A 17,052-nucleotide genomic window follows, 5' to 3' on the forward strand; every position below is an offset into this window, starting at 1 on the left:
TGTTCCCCCGAGCACTGCCAGGAGTGACCAGGAATAACGGTCACAAGCTGGCAGAGGGTAGATTTAGGCTAGATATCAGGAGGCGCTACTTCATGGTCAGGACAGCTAGGATTTGGAAACAACTTCCAAGAGCAGTGGTGCTGGCTCCTACCCTGGGGGACTTTAAGAGGAGGCTAGATGAACACCTTGCTGGGGTCGTTTGACCCCAGTACTCTTTCCTGCCATGGCAAGGGGTCGGACTCGATGATCTGCTCAGGTCCCTTCCGACCCTAGAAACTATGAAACTGTGCTTTATGTGTTTTCTTATCATTAGAAGAATTCCAGCTAATCTAACTTCCATTGTAAATATAAGCCTAGGCTATTAATCAGTTTCTGATGGCATAGGACCATAACTTTATCTTTGCCTTGCCTGAACCCATGTGATGCCTAGTGCCCCTGCTGACACTAAGGGGAGGTCTGTATTACCTCAGGTTCTGCAAACATTAAGGAGATGTCTCTATCACCTAGTGAATCCCCAGTGAAACAAACTGTGCCCACTGTATAGACACTAAGTCTGTGCAAAACAGCAAGTATTTGCTTCGGATTTGGATTTGGCTGATTCGGAGGACAGTGATTTGATTCAGAGATTCAAAATACCGTCCTGATTCAATTTGGCCAAATCACATCTGGCTTTGGTGCCGCTTTGGAGATTCGGCCATAGGTTAAACAGGCAGCTGACACAGCTGCCTCCAGCTGGTAAGTCTGTTGGGGTTGGGGGAGTGGGGAGGGAAGGAGTGTGGGGCAGGGAGGGATTGGGGCTGAGGCTGGGGCTGGGACAAGCTGCCCAGCTGGGGTGGGGGGTGCCTTACTTGAGAAGTGGTGTGGGAAGGCACAGGATGTGGGTGTGGCAGCACTGGGAGTGGGGGCTCTGCTCTGCTGCCGCTTACCAAGCCAGTGCAGGGCCGGGGGGTGGGGGTGTGATGCAGGCGCAGCTCTCTCCAGGTGGAAGGGGGCAAATGGTAGCAGGGCATGGACCCCGCTCCCAGCATTGCCATGCCTGCATTGTTGCTGGGAGTAGGGGCGCTGCTCTGCCGCCACTTGCCAGCTGACACGAGGGGGCATGGGTTGTGGATGCGGGTACTGAAATTAGTATAATGTAGCTACTTTAGTGGTTGCTGGGTATCTACCTGTAAGTTATTCTGAGGGTCTTTTTGGTAGGTGGCCAGCACTGCACTAAAGCAGTTATGCTGCATTCATTTTTGAAGGTAGCATGCACAGAGCGGGCCTGAGGTTGCTTGCAGATATAAAAAACCACAAAACAAAAACAAAAAAATTGCGCTTTAAACTCTGTGCAGTCCTGTGACAAGCCCAGCACATGCCCAGATGAGGCAGAGCATTAGTGGGATCAAGTTCACCTGACATTTGCATGGATCAGGCCCTTTAGTGAAGCTTTTTTGGTGCTTTTTTCTAATCGCTGATTGAATCAGCTTTAGATGAAAGCCCCCAAAAGCCCCACTGAAGCTCCCAATGTATGCAGACACTGCAGAGCTTGATCGAAGTAATGTGCTGTTTTTTCCAGTAAAGCGCTTTTTTTTTTTTTAATGTCTGCAAGCAGTGCTGGCATGACTTACTCTAGTACTCCCTAATTTTGTCCTGATACGTGGCATAGGCATGCCCTGATATTTCCTCCACTTATTTGCAGAGATAGCTTAAGAAACCTATCTTACTGTTCCTGAACAAGGAAGCAAAAGATGAAAGGATTCCTGAAGCCCACTCCTTGTCTTTATAGCTTTACAGAAAGGAAACAGGACATGGAACTTTCAGGCAGTGGCTAGACCACAAATGTACAGTGCCAAGCAACAGCATCCACAAATGGGCTGCACTGCTCTGTTTGTGGCCATGCCAACTGGAAGCAATGTAGCTATGTGGCTCTGTACTACATCTCAGCTGTACTAATTAGGCTGCCTTTCACCGTGCAGATGAAGCTACATTGCTTCTGGTTGTGTGTGCACCTACACGATAATACATGCAGAGCAACTTGCTGTTTTTGAGGGTGCTGATGCTGGTCACAGCATATCTGTGGTCTAGACATGGCCTGAGTCTGCAAATGAATTCTGCTAATTATTTGGGATGTGAATGAAAAATTGCTTATAATTTCTTTAAAGAATGTCAGTAGCTAGTTCTTTAATATCCAGCCTTTAGGTATACTTCCGCCTGTCACCATTTCACTTGGCACAAAAGACAGCTGGTACAATGCAAAGCATATTATGAATTCCTCTTTTTAGTAGTTTAATTCTGCTAGATTTAAAAGAGATGATTTCCTTCTGCTCTGCACCCTTTAAACTGAATAGTTCAGTAAATGGATCAGTTTATTGTGCAGAAATAGTAAAAAAAACAAACAACAACCCCTACAAAGTTATAGTCTTAAAGGATATTTGTGATGCTGAAAATCATACATCAAAATATACATTTTTTAAAATTTAGTACAGCACAACTCTTTTATGAGCACAAAGTGCTCTTGATTTTTACACCAGACAAGGATTGGGTTTCTTCCTTAGTGTCTTGGGTCCCATTGACAACATGGAGTATTTGCTGCCCAAATTAGGTTTTGCATGGGCAGATCAAGTGCAATGTGGAGCTTAGTTTGCATATTTTATGTCTTAGTGGAATTATGCTAGGGCTGATAGAATTATTTATCATAAATCCCTGGTAGTATGGATGAATATTAAAATTAGGATTCAGCGGGATTCTAATAGAATACAATTTTTAATATACTTAGTATGATTATAATTAGGGACAACACTGAGCAAACTAATAATATGTCCTGACATTTGAATGTTATCATCTGCATATTTTGTTAACTTATATGTGTAATAGAGGTATGTCAGCATGGACTAGATTTAATCTTTGGTTAGCATTAGCCATCTGTTTATGTGGAGTCGTGTGTTATGTTTGCCTAATAGGACATAGTCCACTGGATATTTTACAAGAGTAGAAGTTGTATGATTGCAAAGTCAGAGTCAGATTTGTTGATTGCCTTGTCCTTTTATTACCTTTCCACAGTAGCAAGAGTATAATAAGATGAACTGATGTATTTTCAACAAAAACTTACACTGGGAAAATTTTATTATACAAGCCGATTGCAGGTTGGAAGTTGATAAATGAATCAAGACCTGTAATATTGGTAATGTTAATATAAAGTACTTAACTAAAACACTCCATTTATAAGTGGCAATCAATTTATAATAAATAAAGCTAAATTTATGAGTGTTGGAAAATTTTTTTAGGAAAATAGGACTATTTGGTTTTTCTTATAATGTTTTTGATTAACTAATACCTTTAAACCAGGGAAGCTATATGGTTGTATTGCCTCTTATACCTGATTTGTCTTATGTAGGGTCCTCTTGGTCTATCTGGTTCTCCTGGTTTTCCAGGCATTCCTGGTATGAAGGTAAGAAAAGTTGATTTTTTTAAGAAAAGTTTCTTTACCCTATAAAGATTTCAGTTCCCCAGAGTTAAAAAAGAAATCTGAGAGTACCTGAATTCTGCTTCATGCACAAAAAAGTCTGAATAGATTGTTGTTATTTCACTCTTAATTACCATCTGGAGCTAGATGGTGAAGCAAAAGTTGTAATGAAGCAGAAGCCATTGATGGACACCAGTTATAGATGAAGAAATTAAACTGAAGTGAGAAAAACACTGTTAAAGCAACCACTAACTAGAATACTATGTTAAACTGTATGGCTGTGATATCCGGTAGCTTGAGAGAGTTGGGTTTGTAGATCCATACCCTAGGAAATTGACAGCTGGGGGGAAGTATCAGTTTTGATGTGAAGTTGATGTGACTGCACTAAAGGATAACGAAGAGCAAAATAATCTAGCACACAGAGGAGGTTTGATTAATTAAAATAGTGTTGTAAAGCAGTTGTGCTCTCATGCGAGTTAACTTTGTCCGATCTCTAGGCTTATAGTAAACATCCTTTAAAGCTGCTACAAGAGAGGTGATTTGGCTAAATGAATAGGAAAAGATTAAAACCTCCAGATGTTAAAACTGAGGATATTCTGGTAATCCCTTTATTTTGGAAAGTATATGTAAAACTCTGTCAGGAGGATTTTAAGATTATTACAACTCCATTGATTCAACAAGATTGGAATTTATTTAGAGTGTTTGCTTATTTAAAAAAACAAACAGTTTTTTTCATATTCTGCTCATATAACAATTCTTGTTCTCCTTTTCTGCATAATTTATTATCATATACCTGTTATCTGACATTTAGGTACAGTAGACATCTACAGATGTCAGTTATGATGCAGCTCAGACAGGTGACCTCAGGTTCCAAGGAGTTGCTATTTTTCCCATGTATACTTTTTTAATAAGAATTTTGTCAAAGGACTTTTTAAGAGAAAACATTCCTCCATGACTTTTCCCTGACCCTTTTAGAGAAAGCACATGGCTATATTGCTCAAAAGGAAATGGGCAGATGGTGACTGGCAGACTGGAGCAAATTCTGACATATGCAAGAAACAATTAAATGTTCATATAATATCCTGAGTAAGAGAACCAAATGACTTCCCCATTTCCTCACTTTTTGCATGAGAAAACTTACTGCAGCAGGAAGAGAGATGGATTACTCTTTGCATTCACCTCAGTCCATGGAAGGGGGAAGAGTGGGCTTTAATTTCCTGATTCCCAAGGAATCAGATGGCTCATTAGAGAGAAAGTAGCAGCAAGTTGCATGATCTGGCACAAAGTTGTATATAATTAGGAAGCAGAAGCCTTCCTGATTTGCCAGTGTCTCATACCTCTGCCCTTTCTCAAACAAGATGATCACATTTGATGTATAACTCAATGAGCAACAAGAAAGATGGGACTAAGAGAGGGAGAAACGCATTTTTAAATCTAGTGCTTCATGACTGTCACTACAAGACATTAATATTTCGTGAATATAAATTTGAACCTGCATTGTAAAATAATAATGTAATGCAATACTTGAAGAACTGGAATCCCTAATATTTTATAATATATGCAAACTAAAGACTCAAAGGATGAAAAAATATTTGATTCCTTTTTAACAATAAGGAAATGACATTTTGTGAATGTTAAAGTCTCTGTTATGAAATGCAGAAACATTATGGCATGCATAACTGGGGGCTTTGTAAGACTCCACATTCCACAGAACACTAACAGAACTGCAGAAAATTATAACAACTGTTTGGTGGGCTTTAATGTACTTTCATAAACTTAATAAATCATAAACTTTCTGTGTCAAAGTCCTCCTCTCAAGCCTGCTTTGTAAAGGATTAGTAGATGAGTCAGTCCTTGACTGTACTTCTTAAAGCAATTGCCATCATCTCCCCCTTTTTTTTTATTTTTTTTTTAACCTCATCCTTCTCTCCATGCTTTTTTATTCTAAACTATCCCTCATTATCTTAAGATTTATTTTGCAACACATTAATTTTGTTCTTGATTTTATTTTCTGCCCCATCCTGCTTTCTCCACTTACAGTGATGCTTGTGGTGTGGATTTGGTGGTTGTATCAATCAGAGCTACATGTCTGTATTAACATGGCTCAGCTGAAAAGGGAGACTTGTGTCATATATAGTCCCTGTATTTGAGAGCCTGCTTTGGAAACTTCAAGAAGCTGCTCAACATTTTAACTACAGCCATGCAAACACATCTGCATTGGGGTCTGAGGACAGCCAAGATTCCCCTCCTCCCCACTTCGTTCCCAAATTGCTACAGTTTAGTACCTCACACCCATATGTGTAGTAGGAAAATTATTGTAAAATAAGAACCATCTGTCAGTTAGCTAGGCAGTCAAAGCCTGCAGATGTTTTATATAGTTTATACAGTTGGCAACATTCACAAAACAATTCCCTGGAATCAAGTCTTGACAAGACAATGAGTATAATTTGTAAGATTAAATGATCCTTTTAACTTATGTCAGAAAAAAAAAACAGGACTATCGTTAAACAAAGTATCTAAATAAATATTTAAAGGTTCTGCAGTGAGAAGAGAAAAGGCATGGTTTAAAATTAATCACATAAATTTCAGTGAGGACAAGTGGACAGTCTTTCATGGGGATGGAACATGGGGATTGAATGCACAAACACAGAGTAGGAAATGATTGGCTAGAGTGCAGTAATGCAGAAAAGGACCTGGGGATCATATATAGAATATGAGACAGTACGGTGATATTACTGCAAAAAAAATGCCAATTAGTATACCAGGCTTTATTAATTTAAGTGTCACTTTCATGTTAAGGGAAGTGATCCTTCAGCTCTATTCTGCAGTTGTGAAACTTCTCCTGAAGTAAAAAGAACTATCTCAAAATGAGGATGGTTAAACAGAAGATACTTAGAGAGCTTGTGGTATCTCCAGCTTTGGACATTTTTAAGAACTGGTTAAATAGGTATTTTTGTAGGGTGCTTTAGACTAGGATGATCCTGCCTTGATCATCTTTATATCACAAAGAATCTTTGGATGTTTATACATGGGCTCTGGGAGGGGAGGAAAGGGGCACCTTAATTACAGTGGCTCCAAGAGCCACTCTAATTAAAGCTCCTGGAGCAGCTCGTGTCCCTGCGCTGAACAATCAGCATACCTGTGCTGAAAAATGGTGGCGGGGTATTTTAACTAAAGCTGGTTGAAAGAGCTTTAGTTAAAGTGCCCCTCCTACCATTTCTCAGTGCAGGGACACTGATACACAAAATGCTGGATTCTGCTGGAGCACAGTACTTACCACGTTCCAGCAGACTTGATTAATCGAGTCTGTTCAGATGTGCTGTAATTACAGTTCATTGGAGCAGCCTTGCTGCTCGTGTATAGGCACTGTCTGTGTCCAGGACTAACTGTTAAGCCTGGAGATACAATGTTAATGTACCTTAATCAAAAAAGGCTCTCAGACTATGTAAGGTTAAAGGTCAGGATATATACAAGAAGACACATCAGAATAGATCAATGCTCTATCTTAGTCCCATGGTCTCTAACTGATAATGTTCATTATTTTGTAATATAGCTGGACTGTTAACTATATAGAGTATTAAATTCTTTTTAATCTCTTTACATCAATATAAGGCTGTAGCTGGGAACTATATAATAGCTTAAATTATACTGTGTGAAGATGTATTTTTCTTATCAATTCTAATTTATATGGAGTTTTATATCTTAGTTATAATCAGTGCTGAACAAGATGAAAAATTTGAAAAAAAGATAGATTTTTGAGATATTTTTTTTACCATCCTGCTTACGTTTTGATTTCCTTCATAATATAATAACCATTTTTCTGGTGATATGTTTTAGACAACTTTTATTGCATATCATGCTATTTTTCTTCTGAAATAAAACAAATATGTATTTGAATACACTTAGGAATTAAATTTGATTAGTTTCAAAGAGGTAAAATTTCAAAGAAACTATAGGCAGAATTTGGGTCTATATTTAGAATTTGTTTCTGAGAGATTAAATGATGAATAAGTTTATGTTTGGTTGCTATCTAATAAATGCTGTATTTCCTCTATTACTATAAGTGATTCTTTATGAAACAAAGAAATCTGATTATTTTCTCTTATGATGTGTTAGGGTGATGCAGGTCCAACAGGTCCACGTGGTCCAGAAGGCCCACAGGGGCAACGAGGTGAAACAGGGCCACAAGGTCCACAAGGATCATCAGGTCTTCCTGTAAGTTTATGAAACTGTTGCTGCTCAGTGCTCCCAGCATGTTAGTACCCTGTCTACACAAAGTCAGGGGCCTTTGTACATTTCTTTGATATGTAACAAACTTACCTGAAATGTAATTTTCAAAAAGGAAAGATACCATTTGTGCCTGTGTAGTGGTTGCTTGGCAAATAACTTTTTGATATATGGCAAAAAATACTTTCAGATTAAAGGTTGCATCTGTGGATGTGGACTCTGATCCTTTCAATGCTTATGTATGAGATTAACTAAGCATATGAATATCCTATTGACTTGCATCTTTAAAGTTAAGCAAATGCATGTTTTCAGGATCAGAGCCTGTAGACCTGAGGCTGCCTTTGAGACAAGGCAGAAATACAGGTCTACAAATATATACCACCTTTGACATATTCCTTATCAGAATTTGTTATAATGATTTCTCTGTTATTTTTAGGGGACTGAAGGAACGGATGGTTCTCTTGGTGCTAAAGGCCCAACAGTAAGTTACAAATCAGCTGTGTAAGGAATGTTGTGTATGGATTCTGTTTCTAATGTAGATTTTAAGGCAGGTTTTAATATAGGTACTTCATCTTGAGTTTTGTATCACATTCCTTTTGTAGGGATCTCCAGGCACCTCTGGCCCACCTGGCTTATCAGGTCCACCTGGCTCTCCAGGACCTCAAGGCAGTACTGGTCCTCCAGGAATACGAGGCCAAGCCGTAAGAATGTTTTTTTCATAATGGAAATTACAGTATGTAGCAACTATGTTGGTAATGGAAGAGGGATTCCTTCACATCTAATCAATAGACTGCTAGATATTAATGAGTATACCAAGACACAGTGCTCATAAATTCCTTATATGTATTCTGAAACATAATAGGTTCTTTCTTAGCCTATCTTGAAAGTCACTACAGAGAGGCAGAGACCTGTACACAGGCTGGGCCTGATTTAATTATGTTGGTCATCATTACACAAGAACATAGGGCTTCTGCTTGTAGTTACTTCCAGATATGGAGACTTATTAAGTACTTTGAATTTTTATTACATAAAAAATAATCATATTTGCAGAAAACATAATGTACTATGAATATATTGAAATGTAGCCACAGCTAGCTCCCCAGATGGAGTAGTTTTCTATTGCCACAGGCAGCCAAAATATTCAAGAAGTAATCATGCTTAAATTGTTTTTGTAACATCTCCCCCCTTTTTTCTGATGTCTTTTGTAAAATAACTTTAGTTAGTTTAGTCTTTATCACATATTTTTTCAGAGAAGTATTGTATGAGAAATTTTGAGATGAACCCATTTTAACACTGTTGAAGGTAATTACATGGGGTTTGTAAATATGTACAGATACTACAGGATTAGTGGTAGTGGGGCTTTTCTATGTGTTAGCGGCTTAGGGTAAATACCTGTGAGTGTGCTCTTACCTTGAAGTAGGTAGAAATTAAACCATACTACCTTATGTCTCTTTCACTCAGGCCAAAGTTATTGCAGTTTATCTTCTATAACAATGTGCTAAGACTGTGCACGTGGGTAGTCCATATAGGGCAGCTGACAGTATTAATTCATTTATTTTTAGGGAGACCCTGGTGTGCCAGGTTTCAAAGGAGAAGCGGGTCCTAAAGGTGAACCTGTAAGTCTATGAATTTCATGATTGAATCAGAATTAAAAATCATGTGGACATTGCTATTTTGAACATAACATTATATTCTCTAACATATCTAATACTTATCGTCATTGGTTCTGACATAGGTGGTGCTGTGAATGGATGGCAGGGCAGGCCATTTAAATTCATTTTGACAGAAATCCCCCAACCAATTTAACTTCCTCAGGTGTCAAAAGCAACAATGTTTCTGTTTTGGGAATTAATATACACAGAGTGGACACAGAGTGTTAATGACTGCCTTTCTTTTTAATGGTCTTGAGGTTCTACTAATCAATGTAACCTTTTATAGGGCAGTGTGAGTCTGTTATAGTAGGATGCTGTGTCTTGTAAATACATGAATATAGACCTACCCATATAAGGCATCTAGAGCACCTCCCAAAACTTCCACACCAGCCATAAGATGGGTTTTCTCTGATCTCGAGGTCTGAAGAGAGAGATTGCTGTTGTTTGTGGACATCTGAGTCCACTGGTCTTTGTCTAATATGAAAAATACTGGACAGATACTTAGAATAAATACTAGTGAACTGTTTTTCTCCCATACAATTCACATCTTTTCTGCAAAAGTTGCTTTCCCCTCACCATATTGGGGTGCATGTGTTAAGTGGGTTAGCTGATTTTTTGCCCAGAATAGAAGCACGCTACCTTGATTTTTGCTCTACAGTGCAGCAGCTTTGGCAGTAATAGGAAGCTAAGGGAGTCAGTTAATTTAATGGCTCATATTTTTTCACTCCACAAGTGTCAATGACTGCCTTTCCTTTTAATGGAGTTGAGGTTCTACTAATCAAGATAACCTTTTATAGGGCAGTTTTGCTGACTGCTAGTTGCTTCTGGTCTCTCTCCTCCTATTTCACAGTTTTGGAAACACTTTAGCTCTTTTCAGAATCATAGATCCACCTATGGAGACTAGTCTTCAGCAGCACCTAGGGAGGGTGAGTCAGCTGAAAGGGCAGGTGAATCAGCTGAAGATTAGTCTGTGTTCCTACTCTGTACAGTCACAACTCTGGAAAGATCTTTTTTCTTCATTCTGTCTTTCAGAAACAAGGTGTATATTATTTTCCAGGGCATCTTGTATATGATAAAATATAGTAGATTGATAGTGATGCAGCACTGAGTATCTCACAGCCAGAACCAAATGTGTGACATAAATGCTGAATTTTAGCGGTAATGTAATTAAACTCTGTTTAATTGAATGAGAGCCCTAGAGCACCACCAGCAGCTTGCCCGTAAGAACCTTCTGCATGAGCAAAACTACTCAAAAGCAACTTAGTCCATCCAGGATGGGCTCACAGATGACTGAGCATCACCTTCTGATCAACAGTATCAAAGAATACTGGTAGATCTGATAATGTAACAATGCATACTTGGCCTTAGCGTTATAAGAAGACTATCCAAAGCATAGCCACATGAGATGTAAGTTTGTGTTCGCTTGAGGTCAGTAATAACTTGCCAATTCCTTCATAATGGTTCCTTGAGTACTGACTTGACTGTACTATCAGTTGCTTAAGGCCATTTAAAAGAATGGTCATTAAAGTCTGGCTTGTTGTACATTAGTCAAGTATCATGTCCTATATGTACTGGTGAAATCCATAAGCTATTTGAACCTTTACGTTTGTTTTCCTTAAAGTTGCCTGCTTGGTGAGTCATACTTTTCACAATTATATAGTGTTGTATCAAACACAAGCAAAAATATAATTACAAGAAACCAAATTTCAGAAATACAATCCATTCACAAGTCATCTCCTACTCAAATGTTAGTTTCTAAACACTTCAGAAAGAAAAATATGGGTGTGAATAATTCCATTTTGTAACTAATTCAAAAATTTCAAAATCTAGCCACTCAGTTTTGGTCTTTGCTGCTTGGGTAAATGTTTATGGTTATGCTAGAAGAAACAAGGTTTGATATGGCCTCCATAAATGGTTTATTTTCTTTATTTTAAATGTTCAAATATTTTCTGTAGGGTCCACAAGGTTCTCAGGGTCCTATTGGACCACTGGGTGAAGAAGGGAAAAGAGGCCCTCGTGGTGATCCAGGGTCAGTAGGTCCACCAGGTCCTGTTGGAGAAAGGGTAAGAAAAGCAAATGTACATTTTTCTAATGATGTGCCTCCATAGTGCAAAACATATATGGACCTGAATGAGAGTTTCCTTAAAGTGAGGGATGGGTGAAGCCAAACTTTTAATACTGAAAACTGCTATTGTGGGCTGTTTTGGAGGATAGTAATTTTATGACCCAATTGTTTGAAAAGATAGGATACTTTCTTTTGTGATGCAGAACTAGACCTGGAAAGATGCATCCACCCACACTGAATGCCACCTACTTCCTTTTGTTTGTGTTTATCTTGGGAGGGAGATTAAAGTCTGGCTTTTTATACAGTACTTTATAACTCAACATGTTAATTTGTGCATCAAGTCTTTTGATAGCAGAATGGCACTCCACACATATAGAGATAAAGATAGAAGTAGAACAGATAAAACAGGACATTCTTGATTAGGTGGCATTTTTATGCAAATAACCTTGGAGTTATTCACAGGCTAACATGCTTTTCAAGATGCACAAAGGTTTTAAATGTGCAAGATACATACTTAAATATTTTGTCACTAATATAAAGCGACAGAACAGATTTGAGGAACAGATTTGAGGAAAATGCTTTTGTAAGAAAATAAACCGAGTTCCAAAACCCTATAAAATCAGATTTTTCATTATAAATCCTTTAAAAACCAAGCTGATAATGAGAGTTATCTGATTTTTTTTTTTCACAGGGTGCTCCTGGTAACCGTGGTTTTCCAGGTTCTGATGGCTTGCCTGGACCAAAGGTATGATAATATAAAGCATCTAGATATTGATTATGCATAGATGTATATGACAAAAGAACATTTAAGTGAGAAGATTGCTGTGGAAATTGGGTAAAGCTGTTAAATTTCTGGAAGCGGCGCCAAAGGAAATACCATATGGCAGTAGGCTCTTAAATACATTGAGACCAGGGGAAGAAATACAGGAACATAGGCCTGGAAGGTCCTCTTGGGCCAACAAGTCTTTAAACACCAAAATGGCCCTGTAACATGGTATAGATAAGAGCAGAGGAGAAGGACACACTGCAGACACTCTGCCTCTGCCTTTGAATCTCAGGGCTTATCTTGAATCATTGAGCACCAGCAAACCTATGGTGTATTTTGCACTGCATTTTAAGCTACTGCCTTTGGAGACAAGGTTTGTTTGTGATGGTATCTTTTGTTGGATTAATTGTATAGTTAGGAGAGATCATTTGAAAACAGAATATTTCCTAGATGCAGAATATCTCTTCCTTGACTATTCTTCTGACCAGAAAAGTCCATTCTTCTTTGTGTTGCCTAATAGATAAGTTACATACTGGTAAATTTAGCTATATCACTGATTCTCAAACTTTTTGCTCTGTGGGCCAGGTAGACATAGCCTGGTCTGACTGTAGGCCAGATCCAGCTAGTGGACCTGATCCAGAATGTGGAGTGGGTACAGTGGGCCCATTCCAGCTCTGCAGGGGGGAGGGGGAGAAGGACATGGCCCAGCCCGGATCTGACTCTGTAGGGGGTAGGGGGTAGTCCAGCTATGCCAGGGGAGAGGATGTGGCCTAGCCTCAATTTGCCCATGTGGGGCTTGGACATTTGGCAGTGGAGGAAAGGTGGAAAGCCCTCAAGCTGGATGCCATGACTTTGGAACGGCTAGATTTGGAATGTAGGCTGGGGGGTTAGCATCCCTGATGTAGACACATTTATGTCTAGCAGGTCCATAGATTATTACCTTCTTTATAGGATTCTAAGAATTCTAAATGAGCTATGTTAGTTAATTTTATACAAGACACCACATCTACATTTTAAAGGTTTGGTTCAGAGTACTTTGGAAAAATGTTGATAAATGATGCTAATAGAATACACACACACACACACACATACATTTTTCTTTTGCTTTATGTTACTACTGTTGTTATACCTATTGTCTGACTTGTGGTGCTTTGATATCATTTCAGGGAGCTCAGGGGGAGCGTGGTCCAGCAGGTTCTTCTGGTCCTAAAGGAGGCCAGGGAGATCCTGGGCGTCCAGGTGAACCTGGCCTCCCAGGTGCTAGGGTAAGGAAATAACATATTATGATGTCCTGACACCTTTCATTTGTGGGAGGGTGACAAACTTTCCAGGATTAAAAAATTGTTATAAAAGTTACATATAGGAATCACTTCTTTTTTAGCTTTAATGCCTTCATCAAAGACCTGGCCTTGAATTCAGTGGAAAGAATTTGATTCTCTTCCCATTGAAGTCAAGGGAAGATTCCAATTAACTTCAAAAGGTCATGGTCTATATCTAAATCAGACAGTTCAGTCCAGAGAAATGTGAGCATGTAACAAATACAAGGTGGAATTGAGGTGACTGCCCCGGGTCCCGTGCTTTGGGGGGCCCTCTGGAGCCAGACAGAGTGGCTGTGGTGACTCTGTGCCATCATCACTGGCTTCGTGTCCGGCCACTCACTACCACCACCCCCAGCCACCGCCATCGTTCTTCATATCTAGGGTGTGTGGGATTGGAGTAGGGGCGGGGCCACACATGAGCTGATTTGCCCTGGGCCCTGCACCCTGCTCTATTTCAAAGCCTCACTAAATTGGTGTATTGTTTTTTAATAGTGCAGCACATACTGTTGTAAGGTTTTACAGAAGAAATGTTTGAGGAGGAATTTGAATGCTTCAAACAAGGAGAGAAAATCAGTTCCAAGAATAAGGAGTGACACAGAACACTAAGGGAGAGTGGGACAGATAAAGTGGATGGACCAGTGTGTTGGCACTGGATTTATGACCCAGTGGACCCAAACCCTCAGACCGACCATGACTTCTCCATTCAATAATAGGCAAATTTTATTGATACACAGTGATAGCAGACAAGAAAAATGCAGGCAAGGCAAACAAAATAACCTCTATGATTCTATATTTATCAGTCCTAGGGTTTACAGAGGGAAGGTACATCTGGCCAGTATGTGAGCTTCACCCTGTGGTTCTTTCTTGAATGTCAGATGTCAGCAGCCTGGAGGTCAAGGGCCAAGCCCCCCCCTCCCTTCCACCCCCAGGGGGATGGGTGAAACGGACTGGTGGTGTGCCCTCTGTCCATGGTGGCCTATATTGTCCCACTCAGGGACCTTTTGCTCCTCTGAAATCCCTCCTTTTGTGTTCTTTTTCTCCTCTGATGACTCTTCATTCCTGGGTATCATTGATTGTTTTTTTCCTGTGGCCTTCATACTGTACATATTCTGTTCTGTCAGCATACTCCTTTGTTTCCCAAGCCCATCACATGCATGCATCTTAATTTGAGCATGCTCTAGCTTCCTAATTTATTTCATCTCCAAAACTGGAAATCCCAAGGGCTCTGCAACTAGTCAATGTGACCTGGCACCAATGCAGCAAGCCTATCCCCTGTTATGGTACACTGTTCATGTTTCCCAGCCTGTTTACACCTGTTCCAGACACAGCGGCCCTTGAAGGAAACTTTGCCACAAACAGGCTTTTAGAGACCAATTAACCCTTGCCATCCCCCTGGACCATTATTCTAATACATATCTACTTTATCTTCAATCCAATTCCCAAAAGCAAATCAATAAATATCATTTTCTAGCCATCACAGTTGGAGGCTTGAGAGGAGTGTAAGCAGCAATAGGGGAAACAGAAAGACACAGAGCAGAAAATGTACATGACTTTTAAGATAAGGATAAGGAGTTTGGTGATGCAGTTGGTGAGGAGAAGCCTTTATGGAAGGGTAGTGTGAAATGATTTCTCATTTGTATTGCCACCCAAGTGAAAAATATCTTGGTATTAGTGTGATAATCAGATACTGAGTGCAGCTTCTGAATTCATTTACAATTTTCTGGTGTGAATTAGAAGCATATGCATAGATTTATATCAATTTTATACTAATCTTTTAGGGTCTCACAGGAAATCCAGGTGTTCAAGGTCCTGAAGGAAAACTTGGTCCTTTGGTGAGTAATCTAGGAGTGAGAAGGAGATATACAGTTATTTTTTCTTCAATACTTCAATACTTTGAAAGCCCCTTTCCTTGAAGCTACCCATATCAACGTGTGATTTTATAACTTCTTCAGGTGAGCAGGTCCATCTAAATGCCACCTATTAATGAGTTAATTAGTGTTACTAAGTTAATGATTTGCTGCAAATCAGTTTTCCTAGATTGTATAGGTATATAAGTATATACTGAATAACAGCTATCGTAAGAAATGCAGTTCCTAGTGCATTCAGTATGTCCTCAGGTTTGTAAGAAACTCAGAATATTTTTGCCTAATAATTCTCCTATATTGACTGTTTAGCTCCAGCAAGACTGCCTGTAATGCCATATCAGATATTCAAATGCTAAATTGTTCATTTTTACCACAATACTAGCAAACAAAGAATATAGCAATACAGAAGTATTTATAATTACCGTTAAGAATGTAAAAATATAACAAAGGAAATATTAAAAGTTAGAAATCTGTAGCAAGTAATTAAATATAATTTTAATTTTTTAAATTATGAAATGAAAAATTTTAGAACTAAATACCATTGTTAGTAACAGCTACACTTCAAGATATTTTTTGATTACATGTAAACAGGGCCGTCCCTGGTGTGGGAGCGAATTGGGGTGACTGCCCCAGGTCCCATGCTTTGGGGGGCCCTCTGGAGTCAGGCATAGTGGCCGTGGTGACTCTGTGCCATCATCACTGGCTTCGCGTCCGGCCACTCACTACCACCACCCCCAGCCACCGCCATCCTTCTTCATATCTAGGGCGTGTGGGATTGGAGTAGGGGCAGGGCCACACATGAGCTGATTTGTCCTGGGCCCTGCACCCTGCTCTTCTTATAAAAGTCCTAGATCCTATTTGCTGTGCTCTTTTTGGAAATGACTATTAACATACTAGGCAGTTATTAACTTCTAACAAAATATTTGTCCAATACTTTGATACCATGTTAAGGCAGTTATTCTTTCAAAATAATGCAGGGTCCATACTCTCTTAGTAAATTAAATGGGAAGACTTTTAAAAATGTCAGTAAGAGAGCTTCTGAGTCTTCGGAGAATTAATAGACGTTGAAGCTACTTGAACAAAAAACTCATGGGAAAACAGCAGAGAATATTTGTAGCATCATATGATAAATAATGACTGTTATAGGGTGCACCAGGAGAAGATGGACGTCCAGGCCCAGCAGGATCAATAGGTATTCGGGGTCAGCCAGGCAGCATGGGTCTTCCAGGACCAAAAGGCAGCAGTGTGAGTACAATGCTTCTTAATCAGCATTTAATTATCTAGCTAGCTTTACTTTCAGAGGCAAACATACTTACATGGAGGAAAATAATCTCTAAAATTAAAACTTTTCTTTCAAATTAGGGTGATCCTGGAAAACCTGGAGAAGCAGGCAATGCTGGTGTCCCAGGGCAGAGAGTGAGTATTATTTTTATATTTTTTTATTGATTATACAAAAATATATTTTTTTATTATGCTTGTTTGCTATACAAGAAGTTTTCTTCTTTTGTTATGTTGCTTTAGGGTGCTCCTGGTAAAGATGGTGAAGTTGGCCCTTCTGGTCCTGTTGGTCCACCTGTAAGTCAACTTTTCAACATCTGTCTCTCTGCCTCTCTCTCTGTCTACCCAACCTTTGCTTCTGCATAGATTTCCACCTGCAGATTAATGTTTGACCTCAGAGTTTAGGCCATTTATACCAGCATGTAATTTAGCCCA

At 39.3% G+C, this 17,052-nt stretch overlaps 1 protein-coding gene across 4 annotated transcripts in view; it reads left to right on the plus strand.

Annotated features, from left to right (window-relative positions):
• COL5A2 (collagen type V alpha 2 chain) overlaps positions 1 to 17,052 on the plus strand; it is a 171,656-nt gene that overhangs the window by 129,350 nt on the left and 25,254 nt on the right. For all 4 annotated transcript variants that reach the window (XM_019553807.1, XM_019553808.1, XM_019553809.1 and 1 more), the window contains 12 exons: positions 3,377 to 3,430; positions 7,562 to 7,660; positions 8,109 to 8,153; positions 8,275 to 8,373; positions 9,235 to 9,288; positions 11,280 to 11,387; positions 12,081 to 12,134; positions 13,322 to 13,420; positions 15,253 to 15,306; positions 16,486 to 16,584; positions 16,702 to 16,755; positions 16,861 to 16,914. In XM_019553807.1, the coding sequence (XP_019409352.1) occupies positions 3,377 to 3,430; positions 7,562 to 7,660; positions 8,109 to 8,153; positions 8,275 to 8,373; positions 9,235 to 9,288; positions 11,280 to 11,387; positions 12,081 to 12,134; positions 13,322 to 13,420; positions 15,253 to 15,306; positions 16,486 to 16,584; positions 16,702 to 16,755; positions 16,861 to 16,914 (873 nt within the window). The remainder of the gene's footprint in view (positions 1 to 3,376; positions 3,431 to 7,561; positions 7,661 to 8,108; positions 8,154 to 8,274; positions 8,374 to 9,234; positions 9,289 to 11,279; positions 11,388 to 12,080; positions 12,135 to 13,321; positions 13,421 to 15,252; positions 15,307 to 16,485; positions 16,585 to 16,701; positions 16,756 to 16,860; positions 16,915 to 17,052) is intronic.

Source organism: Crocodylus porosus, unplaced genomic scaffold (genome assembly GCF_001723895.1).
Source record: "Crocodylus porosus isolate Cpor-Errol unplaced genomic scaffold, CroPor_comp1, whole genome shotgun sequence".
NCBI classification, from domain to species: Eukaryota; Metazoa; Chordata; order Crocodylia; family Crocodylidae; genus Crocodylus; species Crocodylus porosus.